The 19,201-nt window shown below is 40.8% G+C and overlaps 1 protein-coding gene across 2 annotated transcripts in view; it reads left to right on the top strand.

Moving 5' to 3' along the window:
- LOC146974356 (seizure protein 6 homolog) overlaps positions 1-19,201 on the top strand; it is an 85,212-nt gene that overhangs the window by 62,682 nt on the left and 3,329 nt on the right. For both annotated transcript variants that reach the window (XM_085797568.1, XM_085797567.1), the window contains exons 5-13: positions 5,853-6,038; positions 6,748-6,916; positions 7,474-7,640; positions 7,719-7,913; positions 8,743-8,881; positions 15,952-16,148; positions 17,326-17,520; positions 18,346-18,537; positions 19,001-19,195. In XM_085797568.1, coding sequence (XP_085653694.1) covers positions 5,853-6,038; positions 6,748-6,916; positions 7,474-7,640; positions 7,719-7,913; positions 8,743-8,881; positions 15,952-16,148; positions 17,326-17,520; positions 18,346-18,537; positions 19,001-19,195 — 1,635 coding nt within the window. The remainder of the gene's footprint in view (positions 1-5,852; positions 6,039-6,747; positions 6,917-7,473; positions 7,641-7,718; positions 7,914-8,742; positions 8,882-15,951; positions 16,149-17,325; positions 17,521-18,345; positions 18,538-19,000; positions 19,196-19,201) is intronic.

Raw genomic sequence — 19,201 nt, 5'->3', positions numbered from 1 at the left:
AACATGATTGTAAGTGTGTTTTAATGTAGAGAGCGGGATGTAGGAGCGTGGAGCTGGAGATGGGGCATCCTAGAGCCCTTGTAGATCCTTATCTTTTCCTTAGTGCACACACATATGCACATATCTTCATCTGGAACAGGGAGTATGTGTCCATTTAACTGTAATGTCCACTGACAGCCACTGCAGCTTCAATATGGCTTTAAAAATAAATCATGCATGCAGCTAACAACATAAAACCTAAATTAGTGCATCCTTGATGTAAACCATGCATGCACACAGTGTAATCCGATTTTATAAACACACACACATACACCATATTTACAAGTCATCATTGACATCAGTTAAAGAGCTGTTGTCATGGTCCATGTTATCATTGTTTTTGTTTTGTTTTGGGGTTTTTTTTTGGGGGGGGGGCAAGAATTGAACTGGATTATTGCATGTTCATCTAATCAATTTAAGTCAGATGAGCTAACAAATTTTAATTTTTGACTTGTTTTTCTGAAGGCATAACAATGGATTAATCACAGCATTGGCATGCAACTCGTTTTTGGAAAAACACAGAAAGGTCAAGGAAAGCTGCCATTTATTACAGAATAAAAATCATCTGTATGCATGAGTATTGTGGGAATTAATAATTTAATTTAGCACCACATGCAAATGTGGACAACCCAGAACTAATTAGAAGTTGCTTTATTTTAAATTGTACATAAATTATAAGGGGTCTAACCGCCTCATCTTCATCATATCTGACCTCTTTACATCCGTAGGTCAGCTTGAATTGTCATTTCAGGGTTTTGTGAATTAAATGAAGCATAATTTTATGACATTGCCAACAGCAATGGTGTCTTATAGAAATTAATGATTGGCTGTAAAACTAATAAGCTGGGCTGATAAGTGAGGTGGCCAGACTATGCCACTGGCAGCGATCCACCATTTGCCACAATTGCTCAGTAGCATTGATGAGATGCCACCTCCAGTCCTAAGTTATTTCTCTTTAATAGAGTTTATTGAGTAAATGACCATTAAAATTGAGTTTTTAACCCAACCACATAAATACCAATAAGACATATCATGACAGAACATTGGTCTGGCTTTCTACAAGTGGATCACTTTTCCTGAGACAACACTATTGATCCTCTTGTAAAAGGTAATGCTTTAGTGCACAGCCAGGACATACAGCACAGTGATAGTCACAATCTCCCACAAGTCACCTGCTGACTGCAGGACTGCCATCATATCAGTGCATGAGACAGCAGACTATATACAGTACAACTACTCTTCAGCAGAGGAATATTTGTCTATGTTCACTCATTTTATCTGCTAAATGCCGATGCAACACATGGTGGATAATGTTCTCCTCATTAAATATAATAGTAATCAGACCTACTTTTCATTATTTGTGTTGTGTTGCCTGCCACACCATTTCATTATCTCCTGCCCTCACCTTGCAGAGTTTGATCCCATTCCAGCTCTCTAGCAGAAGGGATTCAACACTTGAAATTTAACAGTGCAACAGTTTATTAGGTCTAAATTGAAATGCATTTTATTTGTTTGTCCAAACGTGGCAGATAACTTGCTATTGCTGCCTTCCTCACCTCATCTATTGTGCCCTAGTCAATAATATTTGTCCATTACTGGTTGAAGAGTGGCATCCACAATTGAAACTACACAGACAAATGAAAAATGCGCATACAGCAGAATGAGGCTCATTAATGGCAGCGATGTGGGAGTGTGTGTGTGCGTGTAAGTAAATGCAGAAGTTTGACCAAGTGCTCTTTCAGAAAATGTTGGAAAAAAAAAAAAAAAAAAAACGATTTCCAAAAGTTGATCTTTGGTGACTTTTTAGAGGGAGCTGAAAAACTGACTCATTTAATCCAAAATACAAATTTGTGGTTCCATAAACAGGGGCACTTACATTTCAGATATACAGGAAGCAATTTAAACAGAAACAATAACAAGCAGGAGATATCCATTGCTGGAGCACAGATAAGAAAGAGAGAGAGGGAGAGAGGAAAAAAACTAAAGACAGGATGTGTTCCTCTTGAATTCCTGTGAATGAGTTCTACTACATGACAAAAATAAAGAAAAAAAGATGCCTTGTGATTGCTGATTGGCTATGACAAGCTGCTTGTATAGTGTAGAAAGCATCTTTCTGATTTTAAAACCATGCCATTTAAATCTCCCAGGCTATAAACATAATATAACAGTGTAACACAAAGTAACAGTTACTACAGCTTTGATGTCAGCAGCCGTGTCTCATGTTTGGATTTGTGATGCCCCTTTTCACCTAATATGGTAGGGAGGTGATGTTATTTCACAGGTTGACAGTGACATCATGTATATTGTTTTAAGGCAAGGTAAATGGAAATGTGTCTCTATGTCACTTATTTGCCCAAGGTATATGGCCATAACAGTGGTGCTTTATGACCCCTCCAAGGAAATCAAGCTTTTAACCTGTATCCAGTGATGCATTGTTCCCTTTGCTATGTCATAAAACAACAAACATAGGCCTACTACAACATAAATAAAAGATGCTAACTACGCTAACTGTTCATGTCTGCTAGTTGCTCATTTCAGTGACCTCATCTGAGTGTCTGACTGAAGTTCAATTATGTGGCCAAGTGTCTCAAATGTTTCCTCCACCAAGCGTCTTATACACGCTGTTCTTTCTCCTATAAACCTAAGACAAGCAGTTATGGTGGGCGGGACATAAAGCCTGATCCAGAATGAAGAAGAAGCCGTATGTGCTTCTGGTCCCTACTTTTTACACTGTGAAAAAAATAAAAATAAAAACATCTTTAGCAAAAATAACAATTTCTGGAGAGTAAAGCTCTATGTAATTCAAGTGCACATTTTACATTTTAATTTTACAATTTTGCAACATTCTTCTCTCTGCAAAGGCTGAAACTTGATCTGAAAAGCCTTTTCTCTTGTCATCTTGGGAAACTGAGGTTGTACCTGAATGTCACCACAGTGACTATTTCTTCTCCTCTACAACAATAACTAAAGACATAAGCTCCACATCTGTTTCCCATGGCACCACAGTGCCATCAGCTAATCTTCCTGGCTGCCTGCACCGTGGATCTATTATTTGTAATGGCAAAACAATCAGACTTTATGGCCCAGCACCACATCCACTGGAATGGAGGCAGCGCGTAATTTAATACTTCAGGAATTGGCTCCACAATATTTGCCTCTGGCTCTCCCACTGCATGCTCAATAGGGATGTAAATGCTGCTATGATAATGGCAATAACTAGGTTCATTGGAGCTAGTGATAAACTATGAATTGAATGGATGACCCAGAAGCGCACCTCGTCCCTGTGGCTCACTGATTTACTGCAAAAGAAAGGCCTATTTCATTACTGTGGAAACCAGTGACTTGTATAAAAGGAAAACCTAAGTCAGTAGATTAGCACACAGTAGATGGGGGGCAGTTTCACAAGCCTTTATGGCCATTATCCATTTAGGCCTGTTTCCCCTTGAGTTCGAAGTCTAAGATTGATAGAATGACATTTTTGAATATCCAATTTAGCTTCAAGGTACTGCGAGAAACATCGGTTAAGTGTTGTTTTTCATCTACAAATTGCCAGCTGGACTGAAAGCAGTTCAAATCCAACCTGCCACAGAATGTCCCATCTTTTTTGTGCTGGTTAACCTCTACTTGCTCAACATCTGTGCATGCAAAGACCTCAGAACCAAAACATATGAAAGCATTCACATGTGCGGACCAAAGAGCTTGTTGATCAGGTGTCAGCTTTTGCTTTCCACATGTGGCTGCTGCTCCAGCTCTATAAAGATAGTGAGAGGCCAGGCTTTTAGCTCTATTCATTAAGGGACCTGTGTCACAGTCTATTCACTGGTGTTGGCTGGATGTTTACTCTATCAGGACAATTTAGATTGGGTCAGGGATGTTATAAACCTTATTGCATTGTGACTTCAATTTCCTCTGCAAATATTAACTTTAAATGCTGATAAGATGTTGTCATTCCTTTCCTCGTTGATTCATACAAATAGAGGCGCATCTAACAGTGATTTATTGTGCAGTTTAATGGAATAAGAATTAAACAATTATGGCTAAATGGTGTATTTTTGTACAGACTCGAGCCAAGCAGAGAGTAGCCCACATCTTAATTCTTTAAACAGCAACTTCAACAGGCCACATTTACATAAGTAGATTAAGGTGTTTACTCAACGTGGCCCATGCCCGATTGTTATCATAATTGCTTTTAAGACTGCAAATATGATTTTGATACAGACAGGTCTCCCAGCTGCCCTTTGCCATGTTGTTTTTTTTTTTTATCTTCCATTAATTCTTGTTTTGGCTTTACATGCACTCCATTATACGGTAACATGGAAATGCAACTTCCAAACCGGAGGGAAAGTTTCAGCATTTTAAAAAGGTTCCTGTAATATTGTTGCTGCACAATTACACTGACTGCTGTTGTAACGTAAACCACAGCGGTTCCAATTATGTTGCTTGTTATGTTGTTCGCACATTTCCAGAAGTTTAAAAGTTTTAGTCTGCTCATTAAAGTGCTAGCACTAATGAGGTAGAACAGTGTGGCTATTAGACAGGAAGAAAAGGTTGTTTAATAGTTTCCATTACAGACTTGGTTAGTTCACTCCATTATCCATGTGAGCTCTATCCCATCCTGCATCATTTGTTTAAAGCAGAGACAGGACAACAATGCAAAGCAAGTCCAGGAACATTGATCTTAAGCTGCTGGAATCTCAACTCTGTGACAGCCACTACAGAGGTAATTCCTCTTGCAGCTATCACACTACAAACCTGCTATGATGTTCAACTGTTCTGCAACATTTCCATTTATCAAAGTATTTGCAGAGTCTCTTTGCCGGACAGCACAGTGGTGTTAATTACTGTTGCGCTGCAAACATGTCTCTGTACATTTGCATATTGTATATACACTGGTAAACTGCAATTAATTAAGAGCTGCTGTGCTCATAAACAAAGTTGAAAGGTGGTTATGAAGCATTGTGCATGTGCATGTGTGTGTGATTTTGCTCTACTGCAGTCATGGGGTTCAAAAGTCTGGAGCCCACAAGTTTGAATGGTTGTTTGAGGGTTTAAGTGTTAATTTCAAGGTTTGGGTTAATGGTAGAATTATGGTTAAGAGTTTTTCTGACAGATGCAGATAGGTGTACATGGGTGTGTGTGTTTGTCTGTTCACCTGATTTATTTGCATAAATAATGGAAAAGGTCTTTGTATGTGAGTGGCTGTGTGGGATGCTCAGTTTGGACCATAGACAACATGGTCAACAATGCAACAAAACAGCAAGGTTTTATACACAATGCAGGACACAGAGGATTATGTTGTGGAGCCAGTTAACATTGTTGGCAGTTTACTTTGGCGAGAATTTCACTTTTGTCTGCAATGATGCATTTGGGCTTTGGGAAATTAGATATCTACAAACTTAGTTTGTCGTGAAAACCTCCCTGGAGCCATGGGGCAGTGAGAGAATATTTCAAATTGTGATTAAAAAAAATGAAGTTAGACAAAGCAGGTCTCTTGATGAAGTGGTTCATCATCAGGATCATCAGGGTAATTAACTGAGTTTGGATATAATTGCATTGCATTATAACATGAACGTGCTTTTAGTTTTTAAACTCTACCACACTCTCTCTGACTAATTGCCACTGGGTATCGCAGATTACTCAGTGGACAGACCACACTACCAAGCATCACATTTAATACATTTTACTGATGGTAACACAACCATATTAGCATTCAAGCAGATTTCAGATTTTGATTACTTTTTGGCTACGTACAGGATGCCAAAAACGAATATCAAACCATTTCCCCTCTCTCTCCCTCTCCATTTCCCGTCTAGCGTTCGTGCTGAGCTGTGCGTTCCCCAAAGAGCCCGCTGGTGGAGAAGTTTCGGTGACACACCTCCACGCCGGAGGAGAGGCTTTCTTCCGTTGTTTCACCGGCTATAAGTTGCAAGGCCCCAAAATGCTCACCTGTCGCAACGCAACTACACCTTACTGGAGCGGGAAGGAGCCCCAGTGTGTTGGTAAGACAGACTGGTTCCTGTTACCTCAATCACTATACCTTCTTGTCCTTGAGAATCCTCTAGTGTTAACACTGACTTGAGGGCAGAATTTCAAAATCTTATTTTTAATGAAATTTCTGAAACCCGTTTTTAAAAGTTTAAAAATGATGGGCCTTAAAAAACTCCTTTTCCCTTCAGCTTTCCTCTAGAATTCAGGTGATTTTGATTAACGAGAGCTCTGACTAGGTTGTCTCCTGCTGAGTTGATTACTTACACACTGAGGCCAAATGAGTGTGTTTGCATGTGATTAGCAGCGCAGGGAGCTATTCTTTGGAGATGGTGCAAAACAAGGCCATTGGACCTGCTGCCTTAATTAGAACTGGGCTGCATGACAATCCTTCTCCTGCTGGTAAAGGCTCATCTGCCAGTCCCAGCGTTTCCGTGCGCCTGCCTGCAGCTGCTCTGAACTGATAGTGTTACTGCTGCTGTTTTGCTGTTCTCTTTACAAGTCCATCACACACAGTCACACACTCTTACACCCAGGTTGAGCTGCCGAGTGCAGCCCCAGCCACAGTCCACTGGATATCGATGATATCTATTCTCAGACCGGGGCTTTTCTCCAAAACCCCAACTATATAACTATAGCATAGTTGGTGCCATGACTTTTCTCATCTAATTCCAACCCCCCAAACTCTTTGTCTTCTTCCTCTCACTCTTTCCTCTCATATAGCATCCTGTGGGGGAATGATAAAAAATGCTACCTATGGTCGCATTGTCTCTCCTGGTTTCCCTGGCAACTACAGCAACAATCTGACGTGCCACTGGGTCCTGGAGGTCCCTGAAGGCTATCGTCTTCACATTCACTTTGAGAAGGTGGCTCTGGCAGAGGACGATGACAGGTGGTGTATGCATAATGCTAAAATCACATTGCGAGTAAGATTGTGCAGCGAGAGCGTGCGTGTATGTGTGTGTCTTTGTGTGTGCACTTTTGTGAGTGTGTGTCTGTGTGTGTTCAGCTAATAGATGGCACCGGGGCTTTAAACTCATTTTCTGAATAACAGTATGCCTGTGGATAGAGCATTAAAATCCTCAAGGCTATAAATAACCAAAATCTTCAGGGAGTGACAGATGGATTTGAAAGGACCCTTTATCATTATAATCCCTTAACAGTGTTCTATCAAGCGAATGAATTGGAGGGACTACAGAAGGTAGTGAGAGGAAGAAACGAGTGAGAAACTGCAATTGCATTACATTTTTCTTCACTGATCGACATGGCGATCGTCACACATGGCCATTCACCTCATTACCAAGTGGTGAAGAATGTTATCACAAAGTTATTACAGCCAACATTGGAACAGTGAGCATCTCTCAGATGGCTTGTAACTTCGTTTATGCTTATTTTACCTTTCATGGCTCACTTATGTCTCTTTTAATGTGTGTGTCCTTTGTGTGTTAGACTGATGATTAAGAATGGCAACAACATCGACTCGCCCCCTGTGTACGACTCCTACGAGGTGGAGTATTTGCCCAACGAGGGCGTGCTCAGTACCGGACGTTACCTCTTCATAGAGTTCACCACAGATGGGACGGTGACTTCAACCGGCGCAGCCATCAGATACGAAGGCGAGTTGAGTTTGACAACATGCAACATTGATCCGATATTACGCTGCAGCGCATTAACGCAGTTCTTGCATCCCACAGCTTTTGCAAAAGGTATGTGCTATGAGCCTTTTGTGAAGTATGGCAACTTCAGCAGCAGTGACTCCACTTACGGTCTGGGCGCAGTGGTGGAATTCTCATGTGACCCCGGCTACACGCTGGAGCAAGGCTCCGTGGTGATTGAGTGTGTGGACGCACAAAACCCACAATGGAATGAGACCGAGCCGGCCTGTCGGGGTGAGTCAACAGATCTCATCTGCTGGAGTAATAGTGTGACATTAAAAAAAAAAAAAAAAATCTGCCTCATCTGGGGAAGAACTTAGAGCCAGATATGACTGCCCTAAGAACCGAAGGCTTTCATTGTCAGCTTGATGAGCACAGGGGTTAGTGAAGTCTTTTTATTCAAACATTAAACACCACTGGCAGTTAACTATATCTTCCTAAGCTGCTTTTCTCTGATCCACGATAAATTTCCTCTTGAAACTGTAACAATGATTTTACTTTGATATGTATTTGCAGGGCAGATTTTAGAAGTGTGTAAGATTAAAGGCATACAATGGTTGGCCTAAGATGAACACTGCCATGCTGCAAAGACTAGGCACCATACTAAACAGCCATCTACCCCTGAGCCCTTCCCCTCCTTTCATTCTCTCTCTCTCTCAGACGCTTCCCACCCGACACGCTGACCTCACTCCCGCTTTTTGTTGCCAGCGTAGTCATTCTGCCACACAGTGGAATTGAAAAGCTCTCCAGTAAAGTTAGATATGAGGAAATTTAATTTCTGCTCCTGTGGGTCATGGTCACCAAGCAGTTCAGTAGTAGTATGCAGTTTTCATGTCATGGACCTTGCACATTGCTTTTCAGCTGTTGTGTTTTATTAAGCATCAAGACTCTGCTGTTCCATCCCATGTACAGTAGTCACATTGAAGTTCATCTATCAGAGTATATTGCTATCTGCACATTACACATTGCTTGATATTATATTCCCTTTCTAATTTAATTTGTAATCCGTTACAGTGCATCTGTTTATTTCTCAGCATCAACCTGAGGCGTTTGTGTTTTGCAGCTGTGTGCAGCGGGGAGATCACAGACTCTGCTGGTGTGGTGTTGTCTCCTAATTGGCCTGAGGCTTATGACAAGGGGCAGGACTGCATCTGGGGCATCCATGTGGAAGAGGACAAGAGGATCATGCTTGACATCCAAGTGTAAGAGACAGCACTCAGGTGTTAAGACTAGAAACCACACACAGGTCAGAGGAGGTCAGATTGACCTCGGGATGTTAAACACTCCATCCCCAGACACAAACACACACACACACATACAGTTCCTCTCTCATCTTTTCTCTTTCAGTCACATTGACAATCTATGACATGCACAAAGGGAAGGGTTTCTGTGGTTGCAGTCGCTAATTAGATTTTTTTTTTTTTTTTTTGCCGCCCCCCATTCGCTACATTAAGAATTCTGTGTAGCTTCCAACTCACTCTCTGACCAGATTAGCCAGTAAGCCTCCCTGCTCCCACTTCCCTGGTGTGTGTCTCAGAGTTGGCTTTGAAATGAATATGGTCTGGCAGTGAACTACTGAGCCACTTATCCAGCCTTCCCAACTGTAATGCAACACACACGCACAAACACTCAATGCACACGCACAAATATTTAAGACTGACTGACTACTGTGAGCAATAACCCGAGCGATCCACCCACTGACCCAAACTCACACATGATTATGAACCACACACTTTACGGACTCACGAAAAGGACTGTCGTATTGCACATACAGTACCACACACCATACAGTACGCTGCTACTTACCACAACTACAATGTTACCTTCGCCTATCACTCATACTGTTCATGAATGGCATGAACACAACACATCCCTGGTTTGTAATCAAGTTATTGCTTTCAAGTGTAAACAAAACCATTTCCATGTTTCTGTCAAAAGCAAAACTATTTCAGTGTATGCATGAGAATCTCCGACTTTGTTTGCTCATCTGGATGTGGTTTTATTTGTTTGCCTTGTGTGAGTGATTGCCACGATATTTCAATGAGCATGTATCCTTCAGAGAGCACAAAAAATACAGCATAAGTGATTTGTGTTATTGCCTGAAGCACTTGCACACAAGAGGGCACAGAGAGGTTAAAATTAAACCAGCGGGAATACCGCCCGAGGATGTAGAAAAACAGTCACTGACGAAGCTCCAATAGAGGCTATTGTTAGCTGTTGGTCACGGTGGTCATTTATGCATGCAGGCATTTGCTCCCTCAAGTTTGGTTTTCATAATTCATTCGCTCTGCTGTATATATAAATATACACTAACACACACACACACATGGTTGACATATCCATTTACACTTTAACATACACACTTTGTAGTTTTACCATTAAAATCAAAGGTGGGAAATGAGAAAAATTATATAACTTGAATTAGCAATGAAACAATTCATTTGTTTGTTTTACAATGAGGGGATCTTTTTTCTTTTTTTGTGTGTGATGTTCTATTATCATATTGTCAACTTCTATACAAAGAATACTAATTAGTGAATAAATTTTCCTTCATTCTGGGGTTGCTGTATTTTAATTTTACTTTATCCAAAGAAAAAAAAAGTTAGTATTGAAAAAAAAAAGTTGATATTGATATGATTTTTTTAAATAAATTAAATGTAATAACATTTGAATTTTCATACCAAATCAGAACTTTTTTGCATTCTGCTGCAGTAATCAGACACAGGTGTTGCTGAATTTCATCTGAAGTACACGGATTAAGAGCTTAACATTTCCAGGGTTTCCCCTCACATCTCTAGCGTTTACTCAGTGGAGGGTTTGGGGAAAGACTGGGTGTTCCTGTTAAGTGTCCCAGTTTTCTATGGTCAAAAATGCACAAAATGCTAAGCTGTTTCTTTCACCGCAGTGAGCCATCACTCAAATGACCCAAAGATCAAAAAGGAAATAGCATCAGAGGATACCAATAATATCTAATGTCTAAGTACCACACAGGGGTTTATTTGGCCCTGCTTTTTTTCAGTTTGAGGTTAAGTCTCTGTGATTAATGACTGATGCTGAAAGTCAAGTCAACCAGTGCACCTAGGATAAAAAAAATAAAAAAATAGATCAGAGGGGATTTTTCCTTGCAGTGGTAAACAAGTTTGATTTGTGGTAAAGTGATTTACATTCAGAGATTTCTTTTTAAATTGCACCAACCTTAAGTTTGTTTTAATCTGAACCACATGAGGCCACTCACTGTAAATTAATGGCGCTGTGGCGAGCTCTAGTTTATCACAAGGTTGGTCATGCATGGCCTTCAGGGCTGTAGAAACCCACCGCCTGTCTGATCCCCACACACCCCACCATTACCCTCATGTCTGGTGCTCAGCTTGAGAAAAGCGCTCCTAAAGAGTCGGTCAACATGTAATTTGTGTGAAAGGGTGTTTATTTTTGTGTATGTGTTATGCATGTTTAAGTGGCAAAGGCCCTTGTGGATGAGAGCTGTCTCATTATAAGGGTGGGCACACACTTTTCCACATTAATGAGAATGTTTTCTATATTATCATTCATCACTGTGTCTGTGCTGGCAATTACAGAGGAGCGGTGTGCATAATGAGGACTGATTAATTAATTTAGGCCAAACAGGAGGGTTGGCTCTTTGCTAATTAGCATGGAGCAGGGCTCCAGCAAGAGCCCAAGACAAGAGTTACAGCTGATAGCCTCACCTGTGGAGCACAGCAAGGTAAATGGTTCACATGTGGATTTTAGCATTCGGGACAATACCCACAAATGTTTTACAATTCCATACAATTAGGAAGTCTGTTTTACAGTGGTACATGTCAGTTTACTGAGCAGGTTTGAAACCTTGTACTATTATACATATTGGGTTTATAGAGTCCTCTTGTGGCGACTTTGAGCATTGCAGCAGCAAGTTCACTTGTACTGGTACCAGAGCGAAGTAGTTATTTGTATTTTGTAGTAAACAAAAAACAATTTAAATGGTTAGAGAAGGTGAAAGGGCTTGAAATATTCACACAGTGATGTTGCCTCTGTCAGTTACAGGAGATTTTTTTCTAGCTTCTTCAGATTTGACTCGACTTGACAGGTCAGTGAAGGTGACCAAATGCCTGGAGTCTTGCATAAAGCTGCATCTGTCATCCCCTCAGGATTGGGGCCGGTGCCATTAGTATGCAGCGACGTTTTCAAGAAGTCCTCTTTCAAACAGTCACCTGAAACTGTGCAAACACCAAGTCAGCTTTGTCAGTGAAGAAGATATTTAGTCAAATATCACAACTCTTGACAACAGCAAATCAATGTTACTCTGAAGTGTGACGCCAGGAAAGAACATCAGGAGGCACAGTGTGAATATATCTTCAGAATATTAGTTATCAGTGTGCAGCACAGGACAGAGAGCGACTGTTTTTCTTACCAGAGGGGAAACCATTTAAAAAAGCCATGTGGGACGACATTTGGGTGAAGTGTTTGCCAGGTTACTAGACAGACGGCAGCTGAGCGGCCTGTAGTGACTAACCACAGACTGCTGCGCGGGTCTGGTCTAAAGGCGCTGTTCGCTTGGCATTCTTCCGCGTTGTCTGCAGGGTTTTGAATACGTTTCAAACAGTGGAGCAAACGGATGGGGTCAGAAGGAAAATATAAACCAAGGTTGACTACAGCATTCCCGATGAGTTCGAGTGACACAGGGGAGACTGTTTAGGAAGCCAGACAGGAGGAGAGGCTATAATGTGTCAAGTGGGAAAGCAAATTATTTTAACCATTAATCTGAATCAACAGTGTTGGCCGTGCATCCTGTCCACAATCTCACCAAAGTTCTTGACTGGGAGTGACTGATTATGCAAAAACCTTGAGTAGGTTTTTCTGCTGAGGAGAAAAGCATCTGTCTTCTAATATTAATTTGGATATCGGAGGGAAAAAGGCAGAGTTTAGTGTTGCTGATGTTGCAGTAGTTGGGAGGGAAGAAGCATATTTTGCATAACGATTCCTCCATGATGAAAACAGGCGGCACAGATTGTCTTGAGCTCCTTTGGCTTAAAGATAAAGGCCTCAAAGCAAATAGGTGAGAGTGTGTTTGTATATACAGTCGGCAAGAAATGATGAAAATCAGCAACGCCATTGAGTTTTCCATCCCGGCTTGTGTATAGCAATGTGAAGAAAAGAAGAATGGGTTATGGTGGAATGGTGAAAATAGAAACTAGATTCATGTGGAAATGTCAATGTGCTGCAAGAGAGACAAGAAATGCTTCAAAAACCTGTATAGTATAGAAAAGGAGAGATGCAGAGATTGGAGGCAATCATCCAGGAAGATTGGCAACTGACAGTACCATGTGTCCCACCCCCCCACCCCCTCCTTCCAGGATGGTCTGAATGCTGGGAGACCTTTGGCAGGACCTCGGGTGAAATACAGTGCAGTGATAAGAGGAGCTCGAGTAGATAATAGATACTCCTGCTTTATTGTGACAAGGCTGAATTTGATGAGACTGACCGATTCTGCAGAGGGCTGCAGACCAGCTACTGCTACTCCAGACTAATAAGAATCACCATTTTCTGTCACCCCATCGCTGGGTCAGGGTGCATCTTTCCATTATGTATGAAAAAAGCTGGAACTAGTGTGAAAACTTTGTACTGTGTTGCTTTCTGTCCTCTTCGTCTTTCCAAGAGGAACATGGTCTATGAATGGGTTGTTCTTGTGATGGTGTGGAAATGGCAACTGATGTTGTATTGTATTGTCAGGATAAACTGGAATTTAATTCTCATCCAAAACTTTACCACCATCTCATCACTTGCCGGCCTCAACTATTCTTGTGGGTTCAAGCATAAATATTTAGTCGATATAGTCAACTTAAACAGATTTGTATAAAGTGTGGGTAATTAAATGTGAAGTGGGTGCATTTCTTGTTTCTCCTCTTAGGTTATATTGAAATTCTGCTGTGAATAATAGACTGAGGGGAGGTAAACAAACATGGGTCATTTATTTCCTTTCATCATCATAAAACTCTGTCAATCACTGATGAAGCAGCCACATCGCAGACTCCTACTGCGAGAGTTTCAACAAAGCTCTAAAACACACTGCATATTCAGATCTGTTCAGCAGTCTAATCCCCAATGGTCAATATGAAAGAAACAAAAGAAGCCGCCTCTGCATCAGCGTTTCACATTTCTCCTTCTAAAGTCAAACAAAAAAAGAAAGAAAGAAGAAAAGCATGTAAGCCCTCTGTCCCATATTGTGTGTCAGACAGGTGCATCAAATCAGTCAGCGATCTGTGTGAACATAGAGACAGAGTGCTTAGAGAGCTTACTCATTATGCAAGGAAGCCTTCCAACATCTACTTGCTCATATTTTAGGAAGTGGCAAAAACAAAGTAGGAAGATCAGAGAGTGGAAAAAAAGGAAAAATGTCAAGAGAATAGAATTTAAACATGAGAGGATATAATGTTTTCTTTATTTGTGGGATCACAACCTTTCTACTCAGATACTCAGAGGACCATAGTGACTGTTTTCCTCATCTTTAAAACATTATGCAGATGAGATTTCATTTTTTCCTACTTGGAGACACTTTAATGATGATGCATCGTTGTGCTGAATTGTAGACTTAGCATTTATATTTATAGCGCCGGGCAAAAGTTTGGACACACTCTCCCATTCTTTTAAATGTGTTCAAACTTTTGATGTATGATCCAAAATATTCTTAGTTTGTGTTTTTTTTCCTGTTGAGAAATGTGTGTATTGTATTGTAATGTATTTTTTACACCACATCGGTGTAAATGGTATTATTAAAGTTATTTTGTTTGTGTGCGATATGTTTTATGGAGATGCTTTCTTCTCTTGGTTTTATGGATGATTTTCAAATTATCCATTGCAAGTGTATTGCCACTCAGTAGTGTAACTCTGTTTTAGTTTTTTTTTTGTTTTAGTTCTTGGTTAGGATATAGAGGTGTTGAAGGCTTTCTTGACAGTCTGACAGCTCTGAAGTCTCTTTCTAAGTTAGTGTTGATGCGCTATGACCTCATTGATTTGAATCACCTGCCACTCTGTGTGAGTCTCTCGGGAGCTGTGTGAGTCAAACTTTTCATTCACAGAAATGGAAAGAGAAAGATTGCATCAATGTTATAAGTGTGCATCTCTTGCTTCCCTTTGTCCTTGCAGTATGTCTAGGATGTAGGAGTGCAAATCCACACATGATACCATATTCATTTGGTTGCTCTTGAGTTTGACCTAATTAATTATGCAAATCTGCAAACAAATTTTGTCTTAAAAAAAAAGATTGCAAACCAGTAACAGATAACATGACAACATACTTTCACAGATTTTAAAGCAAATTACTGACAAAGAGAAGATGTTTTGTTCACAAATGACAACTTGCAGTTCAGAGAAAGTATTATTTACCATTCAAAAACAGTGTTTTCTTAATCAGTTGTTTAATCCCACAAATGAAAATAGTGGTGGAGAGCTAATGCGAGGGACAGGTGATTCATAGCCATAAAATGTGGCTCCCTGATGTGTGTGATGGCACTGTGCTAATTATCACTGTTAAGTTCTATTTGGCGCAGCTTGTGAATATTAACAATCACCCAGCCAATCTGCAGAGCTATTTTGATGCCTGCCTAAAGGCACATAAAGAGCAACTAGTTTCCCCTGCTTATTATATCAGCAGGGAAATACAACTTCTGCAGCTTATTACTTTTTACACCATTCACTGTCCCCGGTGTGCGAATAAATGTCAAGCTTTACTGACGCTCTATAAAGAGGGCAAGGACATATGAATCACCAAATGGAAAAGGTTAATGCATTCTTAAGTTAATCATTTTCAGCAGAGATTCTATCAGACTGTCTCAGCTGCCTTACATTATATTTTATGTAAATATTACAGTGTACTGTATGATTTTTTATTTTTTTTTGTAGGCCTAGTCACCTAAAGGATGTTATTATATTATGCTCATATTTGTGCATACACACTTAGGTACATATTCATGAGAGCGATGCGCTAGGCAGAGTCATACACCATGAATTATTTAGTGTTTACTTCACGTCAGATCTATCCAATATAAACAGAATTAATATTTTCCAACTGCTGCTGACATTGCCTTATGTCATCAGCTTCTGCTTTCATCAGCTAGAGAGTGTAGCAGTCACTTAACTGTTGACTCTGAGTAAGATACACAGCAAACTCAACACATAACCACAGACATGAGACAAGTGCTAGGGCTGTGCTCTATGTGACAGCCTTCATTCATATCATTAAGAGGAAATGTAACCACTTTTCATTTGTGTATCCCAGGCTCCACGTGGGTAAGAACGACCTGCTGACCTTCTATGATGGCGATGACCTCACAGCCAACATCCTGGGTCAATACAGCGGCACGCGGCCACGTTTCAAGCTCTACACGTCCATGGCTGATGTCACCATTCAGTTTCAGTCAGATCCTGCCACCAACATCTATGGATACAACAACGGCTTTGTGGTCCACTTCTTTGGTAAGATGGTGATTTTATCTATGTTTTTGTTTCCTTTGAAAGTTATATAATAACTGCTAGCACTTCATATTAAAACAAATTCTTTGTAGGCCACACTGCCGCCTCCATTCATGTATAATGGAGAACCGCAAATTACTTAACATTAGCATGTCTACGGCATTTGTCTCAAATTAAAACAGACATGTCAAGTTACATACACATAGAGAAGAAAAACTAGATCTGCTTCAAGCTGCAGCTCTTTAATAGATAGTAGGACTCACCGTCTTAGAAAAGCCAGAACAGTTCTGGCTCTGGTCTAATCTCTTTATCTGTGGTCGTTTTAACCGAAGAATGCGATTTCTGCAGTGGCAGAAAGGGCTGCTTTCACCTAAACACTTTATACTAGACTCTTTCATCCTGCTCTCTAAACATGGAAATTGCCAAAGGTTTCACAGGGAGGAACTCACATGCCAGCCCATAACCCAGCTACCAAAACAAGGAACAGATAAATATATTCACTCACTCCTCTGTACAATCTTTAACTATGATTGCATTAAAAACCTAATGCTGGTGATATGTGTGGAATATAAAACATCACTCATATCTGGAACTCAGCAGTTTACCATTTAGGGGGGGAAAAAAGTCAGTTTCTTTCATTGCGTCCTTGTGTATCTGTTTTGTGACTTGCGCCAGGTACCGACAGAAGGATTAGATAACACCAAACACAGAAACACAATAATAGGGATTACTTCAACATCAGCTGCTTTGCCCATTGCTTTGTGCTCCTGGCCATGTATACTGCATTAAGGGAAGCACAGATTGACTGGTGCCAAACCACATGCTGTGTTGCACCCAGCAAACATCACAAGCTTGTATTTACATTTTGCTTCCCAGCCACTGCTGTTTAGTGCACACAAAACAGACAATATAGCAGTAGTATTCATTCCCTGCAGAGGAAGTTGTTGCATATTAATGCAGGGATTTCCTGGAGCAACAAATCATGTGTCCCTTTACAATCTAGATCCTGTATTAAGAATGAAAATGTAATATTTATCATACAAGAAAATTTGACATTAAATTATTTCTGCACTCCCAGTACAAATGTTTTTTTTTTCACCACTTCTGGAATTAATTTTTTTTTATAATTGTGTTTTTCCTCTCCCACCAACACAAACAACTCCTTGTTGAATACCAACAGAGGTGCCGAGGAATGATACTTGCTCTGAGCTGCCAGAGATTGCCAATGGCTGGAAGAGCACGTCCCACCCAGACCTGATCCACGGCACCGTCGTCACCTACCAGTGCTACCCCGGATATGAGCTGGTAGGCTCCGAGATCCTCATGTGCCAGTGGGATCTCTCTTGGAGCGGCGATGTGCCGAGATGTGAGGAAGGTGAGAGGAAGCACTCAAAGCAATATGGACAGAGTTTAGATTACAAGATTATGTTTTCAAATTTCCAGAATAGCTGTTTAAACATTTTTAGCTCAGTGAATGCAGGCCTCAGCAAGGTCGAAGGTACCTCTGTGGGAGCTCTTGTTTTTTTGTAGATCAAATGAAGAGATGGAAATGAAATGCCTGACCAGTTACTTGAATAGAAAACTCTATTGTATAAACACCATTTAAAAAAGACGCCAGAATATTCAAAGCATAATGTTTTTTTGGAGGGAGATTTTTAATACTGGGAAATAATATAACCGATTTGCCACAGCAAACAGACTAAGATGGGACATATTTCACTCAAATGCCAGTTTGAACTTGTTTCAACCCCTTGTAAAGTGTAGTGTTTGTCGAATTGTGACTTTCTTTTTGCTAAAGCAGATTTCCTTTTACCTGTCCAATACTACTGGCATTCAGCCTGCAACATTTCTGACCTGCAGTGGCTGCACTCGAATATTTGTGAATTTGACATCAAAGTGTGTTTACAGGTCTTGGAAAAGAGCACTGCATAAGCAATATGCCACTTGAGTCGGTGTTGGTTTGGGCCACAAGTTTGAAAATGATGTGTGTGTGGTGTTAGAAAGAAGTGAAGTCCTCTGCTTGAGGTTATTGGCAGGTAGTGGCAAGTGTCCTGTGTGGCATTAAGGCAGGTGTTTGAGGTACCTGTTTGGAACGTATATGTTAAATTTAATCATTTATCTTATAAAAGTAATATAATAGCAATAGTGTAAACAATGACAGTCGTGACAAAAAATCATTTGTTTTTGTGATCCATGCCAGTTATGTCGTGTCGCGACCCTGGAAATGTGGAGCACAGTCGTAAAGTGATAACAGGCAGCCGCTTCGCTGTTGGATCCACGGTGCAGTTCACCTGCAACAAAGGCTACATCATGTCTGGCAGCGGCCTCCTCACCTGCTACAACCGAGACTCAGCCACGCCCAAGTGGAGCGAGAGGCTGCCCAAGTGTGTCCGTAAGTTGCACAGGCCACGCTCATGCACACACTCATGCTGTGTGTAAATAAAACAGATAAACAGTATTATTTATGTTTCTGTAAATATAATAAAAGCAACCCTACAGTGGGGCCAGCCCTAAAATTAAGAATGACACTGACTGACTGACTGACTGACTAACCATTTTTCCATCACTGGTCAGCCAAGGGCCTAGCACACAACTGAGCTGTTGTGGTTTCTCAGTTGCTCTTGATGTACAGAGAAGCAGCGCAGTGCTTCCAGTACACTGAGCCTCATCTCAGCAGGGAGAACAGGAAAAAAAGAGTTTATACTAACTGCTAAGAGCAATTCAGCATGTGAAACAGAGACATTTAACATGAACTCCTGCCTCTAATAAAAATCGGTAATATTCTGGTTTATATCAATGTGAAGCAGATGCGTAAGAATGATTTTGTGAAAATAAAGATGTTGTCTTTCGTACAGCTGAAAAGTACGAGCCATGCAGGAACCCTGGTGCTGCATCTACCAGTGTGCAGAGCTCTGAAAAGGCCTTTTACCAAGCAGGAGAGACTCTGACCTTCTCCTGCCACTCAGGCTATGAGCTGCAGGGCGGAGCCACCATCTACTGTGTCCCCGGACACCCATCTCAGTGGAATAGCACGCCACCTGCCTGCAGAGGTGCAC

This window comes from Trachurus japonicus, chromosome 14 (genome assembly GCF_045865225.1).
Source record: "Trachurus japonicus isolate A0001 chromosome 14, Traja_1.0".
Taxonomy (NCBI): domain Eukaryota; kingdom Metazoa; phylum Chordata; class Actinopteri; order Carangiformes; family Carangidae; genus Trachurus; species Trachurus japonicus.
Note: the sequence above shows the minus strand (reverse complement) of the source record. Positions and strands in the feature narration are given on the sequence as shown.